Source organism: Brachyhypopomus gauderio, chromosome 9 (genome assembly GCF_052324685.1).
Source record: "Brachyhypopomus gauderio isolate BG-103 chromosome 9, BGAUD_0.2, whole genome shotgun sequence".
Lineage (NCBI taxonomy): Eukaryota > Metazoa > Chordata > Actinopteri > Gymnotiformes > Hypopomidae > Brachyhypopomus > Brachyhypopomus gauderio.
This window is the reverse complement of record NC_135219.1, coordinates 8260102-8278833: the sequence shown is the minus strand read 5'-3', so window position 1 is coordinate 8278833 and position 18732 is coordinate 8260102. Positions and strand designations below refer to the sequence as shown.

The 18732-nt window shown below is 48.7% G+C and overlaps 1 protein-coding gene across 3 annotated transcripts in view; it reads right to left on the bottom strand.

The window, feature by feature from the left end:
* Window positions 1–408: 408 nt before the first annotated feature.
* klhl29 (kelch like family member 29) overlaps window positions 409–18732 on the bottom strand; it is a 133313-nt gene continuing 114989 nt past the window's right edge. For all 3 annotated transcript variants that reach the window (XM_077016822.1, XM_077016823.1, XM_077016824.1), the window contains 5 exons: window positions 17178–17360; window positions 16699–16879; window positions 7183–7376; window positions 1152–1296; window positions 409–1031 (listed from right to left, as the gene is read on the bottom strand). In XM_077016822.1, coding sequence (XP_076872937.1) covers window positions 848–1031; window positions 1152–1296; window positions 7183–7376; window positions 16699–16879; window positions 17178–17360 — 887 coding nt within the window. In that variant the 3' untranslated portion in view covers window positions 409–847. The remainder of the gene's footprint in view (window positions 1032–1151; window positions 1297–7182; window positions 7377–16698; window positions 16880–17177; window positions 17361–18732) is intronic.

Sequence of the window (18732 nt, the reverse complement as noted above, 5' to 3'; positions counted from 1 at the left end):
ACCTCCATTTCAACCCTGCTGTAGTGAGTGGATTCATATCAAATACAGAAATGGGCGAACAACATAGTTTTATCCTCAGAATCGCAAGTAAATGATTTATGATTTGGCTGCATTTAGGAGAAACCCCATTTTCCTTCTTCATCCAGTCCTTTCCCTTTTTGTAATGTCACCTGTTGAATTACAGGTGCTGAATTACATCCCTGATTCTGCCAAACTTGCTACCACTTGGTAAGAGCACCACAACCCTGAAACCCTCTCGAGCTGAAGTATTGCATTTCCTGATATGTCATAGAATATCTTCACTCATCCTCAATCCCTCTGATTGGCTGAAGATACCATTTTGTCTTGGAAAGTTATGACGTGACTACACCCAGCAGAAAGTGTGATAAAGCACAGGGTTGGGGCTGGTGGGGGGGGCTGATCCTTTGATTTCAGCATCGCCTTAGCCTACAAGCTCACTGACTCATGGGGAAAACATTTTGTGCAGTTGTTATGACTGGAATGGATAATTGAAGGAAAACATCAAAAGAATATGCAAAAAAAAAAAAAAACAACACAGAACATACAAATGTTTGTCAAAGAAAACAAGTCTTTGTAGTGGGCCAACAAAGCTCGCATTGTATCCAAATGGCACGACACCTGATTAGGGTTAGCTTACAGACTTAGCTTACATCCCTTACAGAGTCCAGACTTGTTGGGCACTGGAATTCCACTTTGTTCCCCCCAGGAGAGCTGGTAGGAGTTTTGGGGAGGGAGCTTTGGAGAAGCTGGTCTTTTAATGTTAGACACGTCCAGCAATCCTTTCTTTGATCCCTGCGGCGCACTGAGGAGAGTCGTGGTGGTGCGGTCAGCCGCTCTGGATGTACTTCTTGATCACCACGCAGCCGTGTCTGAAGAGCGGACAGGGCAGGTTCTGGAGGAGTGTCCATGTGTTCGTGCAAGGGTCAAAGGTTTCCATGTTGCCCAGCGCTGGCCCTTCACTGCTCACAATGCCTCCTGTGGCGTAGATCTTTCCATCCAGGACAACCGCACTGAGAAAAGCAAAGAGAATAATGAAGTACACATGATTGATTGGTCACACACTATTTAATTGAGTAATGTGGTACGTTAAGAGTAGTGTGCTAGCTCAATCCACTGGTCATTTGGCCAACCTGCAGAACTGTCTGGAATGGTTCATGTTGGGTCCAGCTTTGATGTTGCCCTTGTCTGGGTCGTAGATGGTGGTGGCTCTGGCGTAAGCTCCACCCAGGATGAAGATGAAGCCATTGAGGCTGACGGCAGGAGCAAACTTGTTATCTAAATAACCCAGAGAAAATGGGTGGGGAGGAGAGGAAAGAACAGAATTTACCACTCAAATGTCATTTTCCTGCCGGAGGAGTTTTCTCGAGGATAATGGCATTATTTTAGCCTTCCATGCCTCCTGATGTCGGAGACCTGCAGCTCCACCCAGTCAGATCTGCGCTCAGGCCTTTCACGTGCTGCAGTTGAAGACTGTGTCGCCTTTTAGCAAATCATGTTTCTATGACTGCCTGCTGGGATTATTTAATTCAAATCAGTCCCAAGTATTGTGTAATATTTGAGGTAGTGTTCTCACAACACTGTAATGAAATTAATTATATTACAGACTGTAAAACTTGTTTTGTTTTGTATACAGTGGTATTTTAATATTCCTGTATGTTTGCTGCATGCTGAGATAAAGATGATTCAATCATAGAGATTCAAAAATTAACATTCGCTTCTCTATTCTGTCCCAGGGTCTCGCCTTTCCCTTCCCATTGCCTTACCATTTCTCCCAGTGCCCAGTTGCTTTAGGCTTTGAGATGAACCAGAAGACTGACTGACTTTCATTGTGATAATGTGAACAGTATCTTAGTGTGGGTCTATCAGGTCATCAGGTGCTTTCACTCTGCAGTGTGCTTTTAGTAGCTGCACACAGATTCTATGTCAAAAACAATGTGATTTAACAAAGTGATTTAAAAAGCAAAGTGGTTTGAAAAACACTTCCCAGTATTTGAACACGTATAAATAGTCTAAGAATAACATCGTTCACCGAGGGCAAATGGCAGAGTGAAACGCCTGGCCGTGCTGAGTAGAGGAATGGCCGTGCGGCAGCATACGAAGAAGGTGCCATCAACGAGCCTCGCCTTTCTGACGGGGAAATTGTCTCCCAAACGATTACAGCTGGGCCAATTTATCACGCCTATGAATAATTCACATGGCCACGTTTGAGGTTTTAAAGTTTTTCTTCCAGCCCCCACCCCCTCCGCCCGCCCCGCCTGTGTTTGACGCTTCAGAAACTGCACGCAAGGAATCTGTAAAACAGCCGTTGGATTTAATGGCGGAAACATAAGCGCATCAGCCAGGCTCTGCCAGTGCCAGGTGCATCTCATTAACAGCTCTGCCACTCCTGCGTGAGTGACGGCCCAGACGGAACCTCTCTCTCCACCGCACTCCCAACAGAGCCCGTGTGAGCGTTACCCAGGGGGAGGGGTTCTCTCCTGTAACAGGTGTGTCATTCGCCGTCGCGTTGGCCGCGGCTGGCATATGGTGCGGCGGGAAAGCGGAGGCTGCGGTTGAGACGTCTGCCGAGACGTTTCGGTTGTTTAATCCGAGTCCAGCAGCAAAGACGTCTCGTGGTCTAAAGCCCCCTGTGCCTCATTATCACACACCTACATGCAGCTGCAGCCAACGCTGGAGCCCAGCTACAAAAAAACAAAACCCCTCCCGATCTCGGTCCGTTTGAACAACTTCACTTCGCAGTCTCGTGTGTGTGTGTGTGTGTGGGGGGCCTACATCCGCCACACCTCACAAAGGGATTAAGGGCCTCTGCTTGGAAGGCAAGATTCTGCCCTCGGCAGGGCAATTCAGTCTCTATCAAACGAGAGGACCGTCAACAGCAGTGTTGATATTACAGCCGACAATTTGCAGAAATGTCTTCCGTTTGCTATAGACAAAAGTGGGAAAGACTATTAAAGAAGGCTGTGAGAATACTTGCGAGAAAAGGAAATCTGTGACATGGAGCAGGAGGGAATCTGTAGCTTTCGATTTCTTAATAAACACCTCAAGGCTTCTGCCCCGTGAGCAGCTAGCGGTGACTCCTACGTTACCTCGCCAGGCGACACACTCGAGGATCCATAAAACATAGTGACGTACACTAGACCAGCCGGTGATTAGGAGAAGGGAGGACGAAGACCTGTGTGGTGTCAGCCGAGTGGCTGGGGTCCAGCGTGGTGATAACTCATGCCACTGTTCGGAGGATTCCCCAAATCGCGCTTTAGTGTGCCCCTCTCGTCTGGAGGTGTTGCGCCGTGATTTGTGGGAGTAATTGTTTTCGACCAGAGTCTCCTGCGCTGCGCTTCCTGTGCCACGTCTCCCCCGTGCCGCACCGCGCGCCCTTCGGTGACAGCTTGTCTGTCAGCGGGGAGCGCGCCGGCTAAATTAGTGTTTGAGGAAACTGTTCGCAGCAGGGCCATGTGTGTGCATATTGGCTTTGGCGAGTGTGCGACATCCTGTTTGCGTCCATCAAATCATCAGTGAATTGGTGATGAGAAAATCATGTCAGGCGTACAGGTGTGTCCTTGACTGCCAGTTAAACCCGTGAGTGTGAGTGAGTGTGGGTGAGTGTGTGCACGCACATAACTGTGTGTGTTTGCACACATTTTCCACTTTATAACTTGAGAAGCCAATTCACACCCATTAATGAAGAAGCTGAAAAGCGAATATTTTTGAAAACCTCCCTCGGTGTTGAGCAGTTTGTGACATTTACATGCATTCAATGGCCTGACTAAGCTCTTGAAAAACTGGACCGAACCAGTAGGTTTCCAGGAGCTTTCAAAGACCAGTCTGTTCACAGTCGTGTTTACATGCACAGCAGCATAATCTGACTTTACAACGGTAAGCGGCTCTTTCATAACGAACAAAGTTTGCTCATGTGAAACTCGGAAAGTCGGTTCTTTATCCAGACATTTTTTTGGGGCAACACATTTAAATGTGTCTGCATTCCATGTCTGTCTGCACTCTAAGAACTGCATTATGTCTCTGTACAGTAGGACATTAATCATGAGGGCACCTCGCATCTCTTTACACCTTCTCTGCAGACCCTTTTTTATTTTGCTACACTATATTACCAAAAGTATTCGCTCACCTTCCATGTGTATGAGCTTAAGTGACATCCCATTCATAATATATAGAGTTCAATATGATGTTGGGCCACCCTTTTCAGCAGATTCAATTCTTCTGGGACAGCTGTCCACCAGATTTAGAGAGTGTTTATGGGGATTTTTGACCATTCTTCCAGAAATGCATTTGTGGGGTCACGTACTGATGTTGGACTAGAAGGCCTGGCTCTCAGTCTCCGCTCTAATTCATCCCAAAGGTGTTCTATCAGGTTGAGGTCAGGACTTTTTGCAGACCAGTCAAGTTCATCCACACCAGACTCTGCCATCCGCGTCTTTATGAACCTTGCTTTGTGCACTGGTACACAGTCATGTTGGAAGAGGAAGGGATTAGATCCAAACTGTTCCCACAATGTTGGGAGCATGGAATTGTCCAAAATGTCTTGGTATGCTAAAGAATTCAGAGTTCCTTTCACTGGAACTAAGGGGCCGCTGCGTCAGTTTACCACTTTGTGTCTGAGTTTCTGTCATTCACAAACACTTCTATTTTCTTATAATACAGCTGACAGTTGACTGTGGAATATTTAGGAGCGAGGAAATTTCACGACTGGATTTGTTGCTCAGGTGGCGTCCTATCACAGTTACACACTGGAACTCGCTGAGCTCCTGAGAGCGACCCATTCTTTCACAAATGTTTGCATGTCTAGGTGCTTCATTTTATACACGTGTGGCCAGGGAAGTGATTGGAACACCTGATACCGATAATTTAGATGGGTGAGCGAATACTTTTGGCAATATAGTGTAGTATGTTTATTTTTCCATACCAAAACAAAAGTTGATGGTGATCTAAAGCTGGCGTCACGCGTGTGGGATTACAAAACGAAACTTGAACCCTGCATAAGGGCACAGAAACGGGTGGGACTTCTTACAACATCCAAAGTATTGATTTTTAATAAAAAAAATAAATAGTTCCATTTATAAACATCACTTGTAACACCACCATATACTTAAAAGGTGGTTCCAGTAGATTAACAGTTACTCTTTGAACTGCCAGTACATGCAAGTGCTATATAAATAAATTAAATAGCATTGCTTTACTAATTTTGGGAAACAACATTTAGGATCAGGATATCTGAAAAAATTATGTTTTGAAAAAAATTTCAAAGAGCCATTTTTAAAAAGACATCGGCAATCTCCTTTCACACTTGCTTATGCTTATTTTTGATCACCTTGTGGTGAGATTTTGATTGTGCGTGATCATGTATAAAACAGATGCTGTATATCTATCACATGATGTTCTGGTTATGATCTGTGCCCTTATGAGATGTCCCTACATTAGGGGGGAGGGGGGGAGCTTTTAATGAACATATGTATTTTGTGAATTTGGCATGCCATACATTTACTGCCAATTTTGTATTACATTTTTTTTTATCCATGTGCAATATCATGACATAACAGCTTAATTGTGGGTGGTGTTATGGGTATTCATTCTCATGAATTACAAGCTCTCTCTCTCTCTCTCTCTCTCTCATGTAGGTAGGTAGGTAGGTATTTCTCTCTCTCTCTCTCTCTCTCTCTCTCTCTCTCTCTCTCTCATGTAGGTAGGTAGGTAGGTATTTGGTAGGTAGTGACCTTTATTAAGATGTGTTCCATAGACCAAGATCTTTGACAATCGGACCTCACTGTTTACATGTTGTGTTGTTTTGACTAGCAGTCATAGGAGCAGTATTGATGTGCATGGCATGTATGTATATGTAGTTACTGACCAAAACATGTGACGATCTTGATGTAAATGTAGTTACTGACCAAAACGTGTGACGATCTTGATGTAAATGTAGTTACTGACTGAAACATGTGACGATCTTGGTGTAAATAGAACAGTGTGTGACCACGTGTTTAATGCGCCCTGTAGCCGCTGGTATGGGCGGGCAGTAATGGAACAGTGTGAGAACACGTCTTTAATCCATGACATACAGCTGCTTTCTGTGTGTTAGAAAATGACATAGAGAATCTAAACTGTTTAAAACAAAGTGTTGGGAAGCTGCTTATTATTTGTAATTAGAAGGGTGGAAACTTCAGTCATGGCTGCAGGTCAGCATCTCACCGTGCAGCGTATAATGGTTGGCTAGGTGAGGTTATATAGTGTAGACTAATAGTACCTTGACTAACCACATTTTGAAGCAGCATTGCTGTTGTCTGTTCCATAGCAAACACTGCGCTCCCAAAATATTCAAGTACTCTTTCACAGAACGCGTGGTACTCTTGTATTTCACAGACCATGCCACACGGCTGCATTACAAGCCATTGGCATGTTTTGTTGTGCAGCGACCTTTGGAGACAAGAAGACATTGACCTTATGACCTTATGACCTTATGCTCTCCACTCCAGTCCAACCACCGACCTCCTCTTTTCTCCAGTTTGTTATTTTGAGAAAGAGGGAGTGAGATTGTAGGTGATGGCTGAAAATCTGCAGAAACCTTCTACAATCCCTCCATTATGGTGACCTCTCCAGCTGCAACAGCCTTAGACTAATTTTCACCTAACAAATCATTCGCTCTGTCCAATCACGCCTTCTCAATGCCAGGTGACAGACGAGTCACTCTGAGCAGAGAGAGGGAGAGAGAGAGAGAGCGAGAGATGGAGAAGTGGACGCTGTCTGAACAACTCGCCCACCCTCCAGTGCTGAGATCACTAACATTTTCCCTCCTCACACCTGAGCCCCAGGCAACATCTGCTCTCCCTCTCATGTCTGATAATGAACTCCTGTCCTACACACTGAGACGGAGACCATAGAGACGCGTCCACTGGGGGGCGCCCCACACGACTCCCACCAGCTCCTGTTTGGACGTAGCAACACAACACCCACACATCCACATCTTCTCGTTCTTCCTGCTTCCCTTGACTGTTCCACCACCCCACACACACCTCCCTGCCTGAACCTGTAGTCCGCTCTCCTCTTCACATTGAAAAACGTGTTCATCGATCCATCCATCACACATCATATACATACAGAGCAAAGGAAACGCGTACAGCTTGTCTGATATGAACTGCCACGCTCCACTCTTACCGATCATGGGCGACTCGATGAAGCTCCAGGTGTTGGTTTGGGGGACGTAGGACTGCAGGACGCCCGCAGAGCGGCCGGCCTCGTTCACCCCCCCGAACACGTACACCTTCCCCCCGCACACCGTCACTGCCGCAGAGTGGACCGGCTTGGGCAGAGGCGACACCGTCTCCCACTGGTTGGTGATGGTGTCGTACCTGGAGGGGGAGGAGACAGCCGGTCAGGGGCGGTGCCACAGCCAGTCGGGGGCGGTGCCACAGCCAGTCGGGGGCGGTGCCACAGCGGCAGCCCGGAGAGGAGCAGCCGTCGTCTTTTATCTGAAACACCCTTTCATGTCGATGGTCACTGCTGTCGGGATGGAGCAGAAGCGTCATGACTGTGGTTGTTGTGATGTGCTGATTGGTCGAGGACGGTGCCAATCTCCCGGCTCCCTCCTCTGGTCCACAGCCCTGGTAACGGGGCTCAGCCATACAGATGGAAAGTCCCTCCATGAACCTGTTCTGAGGATCCACAACCAGGGGTGAGTTTCCTGAAACGTTCTTAGCGCTAAGTACTTCTTAACCTCATACGTTCTACGAACGTTTCGGGAAACCCACCCCAGAACATCTTTGAGTCCATTCAGAAGTGCTCCAAATTCATCTCAAAGACTCATTAGTGTTCTGAACACATCACATTAAGATTGTGTTCCACTAAGAAATGTCCCTTGGTGCTGAGGGTCTTTCACTGTAAATATGAAGAACGTGTGATGCTAATTTGACCTATTTAAGACAAATCTTCTGAAGTGAGTAATCTGTTCATTCAGTCCCTGCTTCCTGTCATCACGTCGTACCGGCCGACAGCTAATGGCTGAGGTGGCGGTGAAGCAGCAGTTGGTGAGACTACCTGAATTCATTCATCTCCCTGTGACGAGTGTGCAAGAACAGCTTAAACAGCATGTGGGAATAATGTGCCCTCTAACAGCTGCTGAGAGGAATGTCAAAATAAACTCCAAGTTTAGAAAGTTGACTTAAGTCCTGCTGTGTTTTAATGCCGACGACCAATGTAACTGGACAAGAAATAGCTAACATAAAAACAATAAAGGAACTGAATTACACCATTAAGGCCAGTTATGAGATAATTGTAAATAATTACTCGAGCTGGTTCACAAACTTATTAGCAAATAAGTTCACAAAAGGGTTTGCCACTGGTAATAATAATGGACTCATTATTCAAGGAAATTGGTTGGTGCTGACAAATGGGTAAGAGATGTAGGAACTTGAGGGAAAAGTAGAAGAATGTAAGTAAATTCTGAACTTATGAACAAATCTCATTTAAATGTAATGAACTGGTAATATAAAGATGAACATGATGTACTTATATTTCACCTAGAATGATATTATTGTTGTTCAGGCACAATACTCTACTGACTGCTTGGCAGTGCTTGGCCTTAAAAGCTTGTGCTAATTTCTTGGCCGCTGCGTGATCTGGGCTGCTGTTCCTAATGTACAGCGTGGAGCTGTGCCAAACGCTGGCTAATGATCCGCGTGAACTGGCCCAGGTTAACGTACTGTGTGTGTGGAAATGAAAGGAGGAGGAGTGGAAGATGGGAGAGGAAGAAAAAACACAGCAGAGGTGAAGAGACAGTGGCAACTCTGTCCTATCTGTTAGCTGATGTTATCCTGCAGGATGCTGTTGCTACACCATGTGATGGTATCATAGCCATGTCGTAATTATGAGCACTGCTGTATCATGACCCAGATTCCACCACCCAAACACACGCGCACACACACACGCACACACACACACACACACACACACACACGCTACTTCCCTCCACATCCAGACACAATGTAATCACGCTTGGAGAGCCACAGGGAAGCGTGTGATTGGCTGCGTTAATAACCCATGGGGCACAGGGAGATGATGAGCCAGCTGTAGAGGAGGGAGTGTGGCCCGTTACAAACACCTAGAGCCAGCCGCGTCTCCGCCACCACCTCCTCGCTCCTGGGATCTGTTTCCCAGCGTGCCAGGATCGAACAGCCAGGTGCTTGCAAGGTGTTTGGGAAGTTGTATGCATGTTTAGCAAATTAGAATACAGAGAAACAGAACATGTTGCCCTCACCAGCGCCCCCTGGGGGGCGTTACCGCGACGCTAGCACACCCGTCCAAGCCCCCCCGTGGCCACGGTGACCTTCGTGTTGGGCCATGCACGCTGTTTAAATGCAAAAGGAAAAAACTGACCCTGCACACTCTAGGGGGGAAGTGCAGAGTGGAGTAAATCTCTGCGGATCCGCGTGACCGAGGTGCTCTCAAGGCCTATCGATGCCTCGCTCTGACCGGGACGTGTGGGGCTTATCGCAGCCCTCGCCCAGGTGCAGTCTGGTAACTGCCTATTGAGTGGAGAAGGTCATCACGGACGCTGCACTTACCGCCAGAGGCCCTGCGCGCTGAGGCTGTAGTGTTTTCATGTACGGCGATGTCTGCAATCAATATGTCGATCGTGTGTGTGTGTGTGTGTGTGTGAGAGAGAGAGAGAGAGAGAGAAGAAGAAGAGGTCAGCCAGCATCTGGCAGGGATTCACTGCATAAATCTCTAGCTGTGTCTGCCAACTGAACTCTGTCAGCACTGTGAGCCAGTCAGACTGGTGCAGTAGGTTAGCTTGGCACTGCTAGGCGCTGTGGGATGAATGCTGGATTTAGAAATAACATTCCGTGGGGTTAACACGAGTAACCGCTCCGGTAAAGTGCTGGCTGGCTCGACCCGTCAGACCTGAAGACGCACAGGACTGTTCCAGACTCTTTCTGCGGACCTCTGAGAGACGGCAGGCCGCTAACGCACTGCGAGGCCGTGGAGAGCGAACGTGCTAACTCCCAGGATATGAAAGCGCACAGACAGACTGCACGTTTGAAGAAAACAGTGTTTCTCCTCGGTGTTGCTCCACGGTGTTGCTCCGTGGTGTTCTTGCCAACATGGTGGTGTTGCAAGAGATAAAAGAGCTATAATTATTTCTGTTAAGAAGAATTCCAATAGCTCTGTGAATGTTAACAAAAATAATAGTCTGAATACTGCATTAATGAGATAAAACATACACTTGTTGCAGGGCAATTTACACCCTATAATTCTGAGGAAATACTGCTCTAATCACAATAGATTATATTCTCAATATTTTTATGCATTAACCCTAAAGCTATTAGAGATAGCTCAGTAACAGGACAGAATTACAATTAGTGTGCATGTTTTAGCTCGAGCAAAACAAGTCTCACGCAACTAATGAGTTCTATTGTATCCACATAATGCATCGCAATGTTTCTTGGTGACAAAGTTGCCCATTACTTTGCAATTAGAAATCTTGGTCTCCTGGAAGACATCCACAGCAGACTCCCCAGGCCGATCCTACATTATGATTAAGTGCTCTTTGAACACCTCCAGTACAGTCTGAATGAAGACCGTTTGTAAGCTTAAATCCACAGTGTTGGAATGACACTGACATATCTTAATTATGAAGTGTTGCCTTCTGCCATACTAATAGCTTCATCACTGTCTAATAAAGCAATTCTTCAGAGTCTCACCTTGGTATCTTAGGAATCAGACATTCGCTCATTAATAACACACACTGCTGTAGATTCGTAAGCACTTGTATGAAATAATGAGTCGTAATTATAAGAAAAGACTGCTGTGGAAATCTCTGTGGTGAAACCCACACAGGTTCATGTTCCCATTACTTTGGTTTACGACGACTTGGTTTGTGCAGAGTGCTGTGCAGGAGCTGTGTGCATAAACCTGGACCTGCTTCACAATGACACCGCATTGGCCGCGTTCTTCTGAGCGAGGCTGGCCAATCACGGTTGAGCTCAGCACACGTGCGGTCTGGAAGGACGGCGTGGTGGTCAGCAGGCGGTCAGCTGGGCCATGAAGAAGGAGCTCCGTCCAGAGTAATACGGCTGCTGAAGAACCACACCCTTCACCTACACCTTCACCCTTCACCTTTCAACTTTCACCCTTCACCTACACCTTTCACCCTTCACCTACACCTTCATCCTTCACCTACACCTTCACCTACACCTACACCCTTCACCTACACCCTTCACCTTTCACCCTTCACCTACACCTTCACCATCACCCTTCACCTACACCTTCACCCTTCACCAACACCTTCACCTACACCTTCACCATCACCCTTCACCAACACCTTCACCTACACCTTCACCATCACCCTTCACCTACACCTTCACCCTTCACCAACACCTTCACCTACACCTTCACCCTTCACCTTTCACCCTACACCTACACCTTCACCCTACACCTACACCTTTACCTACACCATCACCCTTCACCTACATCTTCACCTACACCTTCACCTACACCATCACCTACATCTTCACCTACACCTTCACCTACACCATCACCCTTCACCTACATCTTCACCTACACCTTCACCATCACCCTTCACCTACATCTTCACCTACACCCTTCACCTACATCTTCACCTACACCCTTCACCTACACCATCACCTACATCTTCACCTACACCTTCACCTACACCATCACCCTTCACCTACATCTTCACCTACACCTTCACCATCACCCTTCACCTACATCTTCACCTACACCTACACCTTCACCTACACCTACACCCTTCACCTACATCTTCACCTACACCCTTCACCTACACCTACACCATCACCTACATCTTCACCTACACCTTCACCTACACCATCACCATCACCCTTCACCTACATCTTCACCTACACCTTCACCTACACCTACACCCTTCACCTACACCTTCACCTACACCCTTCACCTACATCTTCACCTACACCCTTCACCTACACCTACACCTTCACCTTCACCTACACCCTTCACCTACACCCTTCACCCTTCACCTACACCCTTCACCTACACCTTCACCTACACCTACACCCTTCACCTACATCTTCACCTACACCCTTCACCTACATCTTCACCTACACCCTTCACCTACACCCTTCACCTACAACTTCACCCTTCACCTTTCACCTACACCCTTCACCTTCATCTATCACCTTTTATCTTTAAGCCACTCCTGCCCATAATCCTCTGAATAAACTCATTTGTAATATGGTCTGCCACTCCACCCTCCACGCACGCGAGGGTGCACACACACACATACACACACACACACACCCCCCCACTCCCTCCTCCATCACGGTAGAGGGCACCTTCACCCTCGCGCGCTGCCCCGCTCTCCCGCTTAATTGGATTTGCACGTCACACACAAACAGTGGCGTTAAGAGTCGAAAGCCGAGTGGGTCATACGCCAATTACGGCCCCTCGGTCCGCGAGAAGCAGCGGCTCGGAGGAAGTGGGCCCGGACGTTCATCAGCCACCGGCTGCTTCCCGTTCCATTAGGACCCGAACGACCCGCTTCTGCGCTCCGGCCCACTGAGTCAGAGAAGCAGTGTGTGTCATCATCGAGCGGACGCGGATCTGACGTCCGCCCCCCCCCCCGCGAACCGTAGCAGAGATGCGGGTCAGGCTCCACACGCCTCCGTCCGGTCCCGCCCCTTCCTATCTGCCCCGCCCACTTCTGCTAGATCGCCTCCTACTGTGAGCAGGAGGTAATTATGGATCCTTGAATATGTCTAATGAATGTCTTTCACGCTGCCTTCCCCGGGGTTCTGGTGTCGTTCAGCCCGCTGCAGGCACAGCTCGGTGAGGAGAGCAGCACGCAGGGCAGGACGGCTGCTGCTCAAACTCAACATCCAACTGCGTCAGTTCAGCGTTAATCTGGCTCGGGAGAGACCGGCCACGGCAGGAAGGACGTCGGCTGTCCCGCGTCTTCGTCTTCTCCACCCCGACATTGTCACTGTCTTGGTCGGGGGGGTGACTGCCGACTGTGGTGTGCATTTGTAGATAGTGCTCGTTAGCTACCTGCTGTGACTAAATATACCTCTCTAGGAGAGGGCAGGAGGCAAGCCTGGCCCCCTCCCCGGGCTCAGCGGGCTTGCACAGGACCGCCCAACCGCCCCAGTGCCCGCACCCCTGCACACGGAGCCGGCCGCAGCGGGCAGAGCAGAGAGGAGCCATGGGGACGGTGTTCGCAATTAGAGGCTCGCGGTCGTTATCATACCAATTTTCCCTGCTGGTGGAGACGGGGAGGAGCAGGACGATCAGGCTGCAAACAGGACTTTTACCCAGCAGGACCGGCGAGAGCTGCAGGGCAGGCACTGTGTGTGATGAAGTTCTGAAGAACACGTAATCCCACCGAGGGCTGGATTAGCACAGCAGGAAGGAGCAGCTTCCTGCTTCACTACGGTCCCAGTGCCCACTGGTTCCCCACAGCACCAGCCCAGAACTGACACTGTACAACCAGTACACACACACACACACACATTCTGGTTCCCCATTTCCACACACACACACACACACACACACACACACACACACACACACACACACACACACACACTACTCCATTATCACCCATAAAGTGCTTCAGGAGAAATTTAAGAAGAGAGTGATGTTAACAGTGGTGTCAAAGTTCACTGCGGCTTTGCAGCATCTGTGCACAAGGGGGTAATACTAACTGTTCAGCGTACGTGTGTGTGTGTGCGCGTGTGTGCGTGTCAGCTGGACCACGGACAGCTTTGACAGCTTCTTCGGGTCAGAGGACAATGAGGTTAGGATTAGTGTCAAAACATTTCTTCTGAGGGAAACTGAACTTCTCCCAGGGCAGATTGTGTCCCCCCCCCCCCCCCCCCCCCCCCCCTCTCCCCCACCCTCCCCCAACACACAGCGCCTCAACCCTGAGCATGAAGCCCAGGCGTTTAATCCCGGCGTTCCTGCCTCTCCTCCTAATTAGTCACACCAGGCCTGAGTCGAAAGGACTTGAGCTTCACTGTATATTTGGAAAACAAATTCAATAGATCTTTGCTCAGAACTGTCTACGCCCTGCTAGATAATTATTTTTCCTACCTGCTGAGATATTTTTAGTGGAGGCTCTTTTAAGAGTTCTTGGCAAAGTTCTGCGGGTATTTCTGTTCCTTTTCTCGCACTCCCTCTGTGTTTGGAGGCCCAGTGTTACAGACGAGTTTCAGGAAACACACTTTCTTGCTTTTTTGTTTTGTAGTGGCTTTCACACAAGTAAAAAAACAAGCTAAAACACACAAAAAATGGCATCACACGACTCAAGTGCAGTAGAAGATAAGGTCAACACTGGAGCTTCAGCAACAGACACATGCCAGGAAACAAAAGAAAAAAGCTCTGCTTGATCAAAAGGCAATGGTGCAGCGTGTAGTGTTAGACACGGGGCACGGGGCACGGAGCACGGGGCACGGAGCACGGGGGGTAACGGCTCTACCAGAATGTTCAGAAAGCATTAAAAGTTCTTAAAATTTGGTTGCATAATCATCAATAAATAATATTTACTACAGTAGCTCTTCCAGGCTTGTTCTTCTCAAGCTTGTAAAACCCAGTAAATCAGAGCAAACACTCAGGATGCGATTAGATCAGCACCTCCGTGACGGTGTGACACCACCTCCATCCCGCTGGCTTTTAGCTGCTAACGCTCTCTCATCAGATTTCAAGGCCTTGAATAATAACATTCTTATGGCGACCAATTCATAATTAATCAGATGGCTGTAACCACTGTCTGTTTGCATTTCATTTTCATAAAATGAAATTTTCATTATGGGAAAACAATCACCCAGTTATCTGTCTCGTTTGTAAACAAATGAGCCAACTCCGCTGGAGCGTTTCCTGGTGCACAGCGGACGTCACGCCCCCAACACGTTCACCCAGTAACCCAGAGAGTGTGGGGGGCTCAACACTGCTCCCAGCCCCCCCCCCTCCCCACCGGGTCAGGCGGAGAGGAACTGGATGACAGCCTTGGGAAAGGCTTGATTGAAGACATAATTCTGATGGGGGGGGGGGGGGGGGGGATTTCATGGTTAGGAGCACGAGAAAGCCAGCGATGGATGGATGGTGGCCCACAAATGAGGTGAGTTAGGGGCCAAGGGAGGTTGGGAAAGACGGGTTCGGCCCGTAAGCCTGAGCCCGTAAACACACTCTCCCCCAGCGGTGTCAATCAACCTCTGACTGCAGACGGATCATTCAGCCGCTGTGGAGCGGAGGGCCAGACATGTTGTAGTTCAGACCCCCCCCCATGAGCACAGCGGTGTTCTGAGCAGGAGAGCACCACCGCCTGGAGAAACCGCACCATACACCGCGGGCCGCACGCCGCGGGCCGCTCGCCTCCGCGGGTCTTCCGCTACTCCCGCTGGGAAGGGGGCGTGACTGAAGACGTGCGGCGGCCCTGGGCGGAGCTCTGGACCCACTGGAACGCAATTAAAGGCGTAATGATGCCGTGCTTGAAAAGAGGCTCGCGGTGAAGGTGCCAAAAGGTGATGCAGGAGTCACGGGTGTGGAGAGGAGGCCTCCGTGCAGAAATAGACACCTCCTCACTGCACAATCCGCTTCACACAGACAGTCAGATGGAATAAAGCCTGCAAACACGGATAGGACATTCCCCCGCGCCGGGTCTGGTCTGCCACAGCTGAAATAGCACACTGAGCAGTAACACAAATAATGCACGCTGATCCCTGCGCCGCTCGTCTGGTCCGGCGTACACCACGCCAGCTCTGGGCTGAACTCACACAACCGTAAATAATGGGAATGTTATGGTGAGCGGGGAAGTTATTAGATCCGTTTACCAGCACATCACGGGTCGCGGCCGGACTCCACTAAATCCAGGGAACATTCGGTCAGCAGCGTCTCTCTGGTGTGCAAATCTGGACCCGTGCACGCCCCCCAACACCACACCCCCCAACACCACACCCTCCAACACCATGCTCCCCAACACCACGCCCCCCACACCACCCTCCCAACATCACGCTCCCCAACACCAGCTGCCCCACATCAACGCTCCTCTCCCACTAAAGCACAACGGGTCGGCAGCTCGCTGTGGCAACTCTAATAGGCGGGAGCAAGGTGTTCCTATTATGTGGTTGTTGGTCGGCGGGAAACTATTCCATCATAATGCCGCAGCGTGGCAACATTAAGGAAAACTATCAAATTATGGGTTTTCATTTTGAGGAACTTATGTGCTGAGAGGGACTCCCAAGCTCCATTCCCTCTCGTAATGAGGCGCGGCAGTCTCCTTTAATAAGAGCCCTAATGTTTTTTTGATTGCCCCGTTTAATCTCGCCCTCGTGCGCTGGCTGCAACTCTAGTGCTCAGCCTTTCTCACGCGCGTTCACTCCGCCGACGCCCTGACACCAGATAGACGTGCCCGGGACAACAGACCAGCCCGGGACAACAGACCAGCCCGGGACAACAGACCAGTGAGGTCAGCTGCTGTATCGTCATGTATCCAACCCTGTCCAAGCTACTGTGACTCCACGATGTCAGACCTACTCACATTACCCAATGGGTATTTGTTGACTTATCTTTAGGTTCTTAGCTGTTTAGATGACTTCCACAATGTTAGAGTATGAAATCAATGAATGAGTATGGATTCAATCATGGCCGACACGCTTTGTGATGAGAAGGAGCAGAAATGACCTTTCAACATGGTCCAGGTTCCCAGATACTCCTTGTCCTCCAATAGTGTAGAGCTTCCCGTCGTACACCAGGCTGTTGTGTCTGCAGCGCGGGACGGTCATGCGAGACACCAGGTTCCAGTTGTCCAGCAGAGACATATAGCACCACACATCTGCCACGGTCACCCCTGACTCGGTCCCACCTACGGAGAGAAGCACACACGTCTCAGGAACCGTGCACATGCCCACGATGCTCTAATTGGAGTTCATTTACATGCGCGCCGAAGGACTCAAAAAGCAGAAAATGTATGAACATTCGTCAAGTCTATTTACAAAACACGTGCAGATTTTTGCCTCTGGAGAAAACCACGTATGGGGCAGGCGTTCGAGCAGCCCAGACCTTAGCAGACCATGAACAAACTGTCAGATGCTTGTCAACTGACAAACTGATGCTGGGTGGAAATGAAAGAGTTCTGTCGTCAGTGGAAGACGGAGGCGTACCTGACAGATAAATATTGTCCCCGGCTGAAACGACGCTGAAGAACTCGCGGTCGTAGAAGGGCAGACTGGCGAGCGGATACCACTTGCCGTTCTGCGGGTTGAAGCAGGTCACGGCCGTGAGGGACCGCTGGTTCATCCCGATGGCCTGCCGCCCTCCGACCAGCACTATAACTTCCGCTACACCTGCAAGGGTGGAGAGAAAACACATGACCACATCCGCCTTCCCTGAGGGTGGAGCAGAGATGCGAGTGCTGAGAAGGGTACAGCACAAAAGCAACACCAATAAAGCAGACGGTGTTCAATTTCCTTACATAGACATTAGGGAAACGGGGGAACCGATACCGCTATCGAGTATCGGCCCAATACTGTGCTCGTTTACTCATACTCGAACACTCATACAAGGCTCCGATACCAACACCCAATACCTCGATGCCTCATGCACGTCACTGTGATAATGAACAGAGAGCCAAAATGTCAGCGATATGGAACTACTTCACAATTAATGATGGCAACCCAAAGCAGACTGCAAAATGTGCGCTACAAAAATGTCAAGAGGACGTGGTTCAGGATCAGCCTACAACACAAACAACCCGATAAAAAACCCGATAGTTCTCAAAGAGACAAATTAACTGAAACACAACTTTACACCAACAACTACGAACTCTGGTCCTTAAGGCTCATGGCTGCCTCATCTATGTACTGTAGGTATCGGTACATATCGGTACGTATCGGTGTCGACAACAAGAACACAAGAGTGCATGTGCTTGTACTTGACAGGAAAAAAAATGGCATGGATGCAACCCTAATAAATACACAATCAAAAACGGTCAAAGCTGAGACATATTGAACGTATTGAACACCAGTATACTGGCAAACCTGACTGTGTTATATAAACATGGTTTTTCAGGGTAACCTACATGAGGTTGGCAGTGTTTGTGTAGCGAAGAGTGTAACTGAATTATCAGAGCTTAGCTGAACTCATAACCATCTGTTTGGCTGTGTGCCCTCCAGTGACCATGGGCAGGTCGGTCTACACCCCTCACAGAACAAGTGCATTACTTTACCATGTGGACCCTGAGTTCTTCCTGAACATTCAGGGCCAACTGTACATTCAGATTCATTAGTTCTGAATTTAAGATAAGTCAACTACTTCAATCCTTATTTAACACATTCAAGAAAAAGAATTCATTCTCCTTGCGTGTGATGGAGGAAAAATGCTTATGTTTGTGTATTCACCCGAACAGGTTCAACGTCAAAGCACCTGACAGAGTGGTATTTTTTCAGCAAAAAAGGAAGACAGAGACAGAGAGAGAGAGAGAGAGACAGAGAGAGAAAGAGACACAGGAAGGTTTGGGGCCAAAAAACAGAGAGAGAGAGAGAGAGAGAGAGAGAGAGAGAGAAGAGGGTCTAGGGCTATAACCAGCCACAGTGAAAGAAAGAGAGACAGAGACAGAGAGACAGACAGACATTCCTGAGCTCCTGTAACTGCTGCCTCATCTTTCAGAATCAATACGTGCCCAGTGCTCCCCTGACAATGGTAGCCAGGCTGATCCAT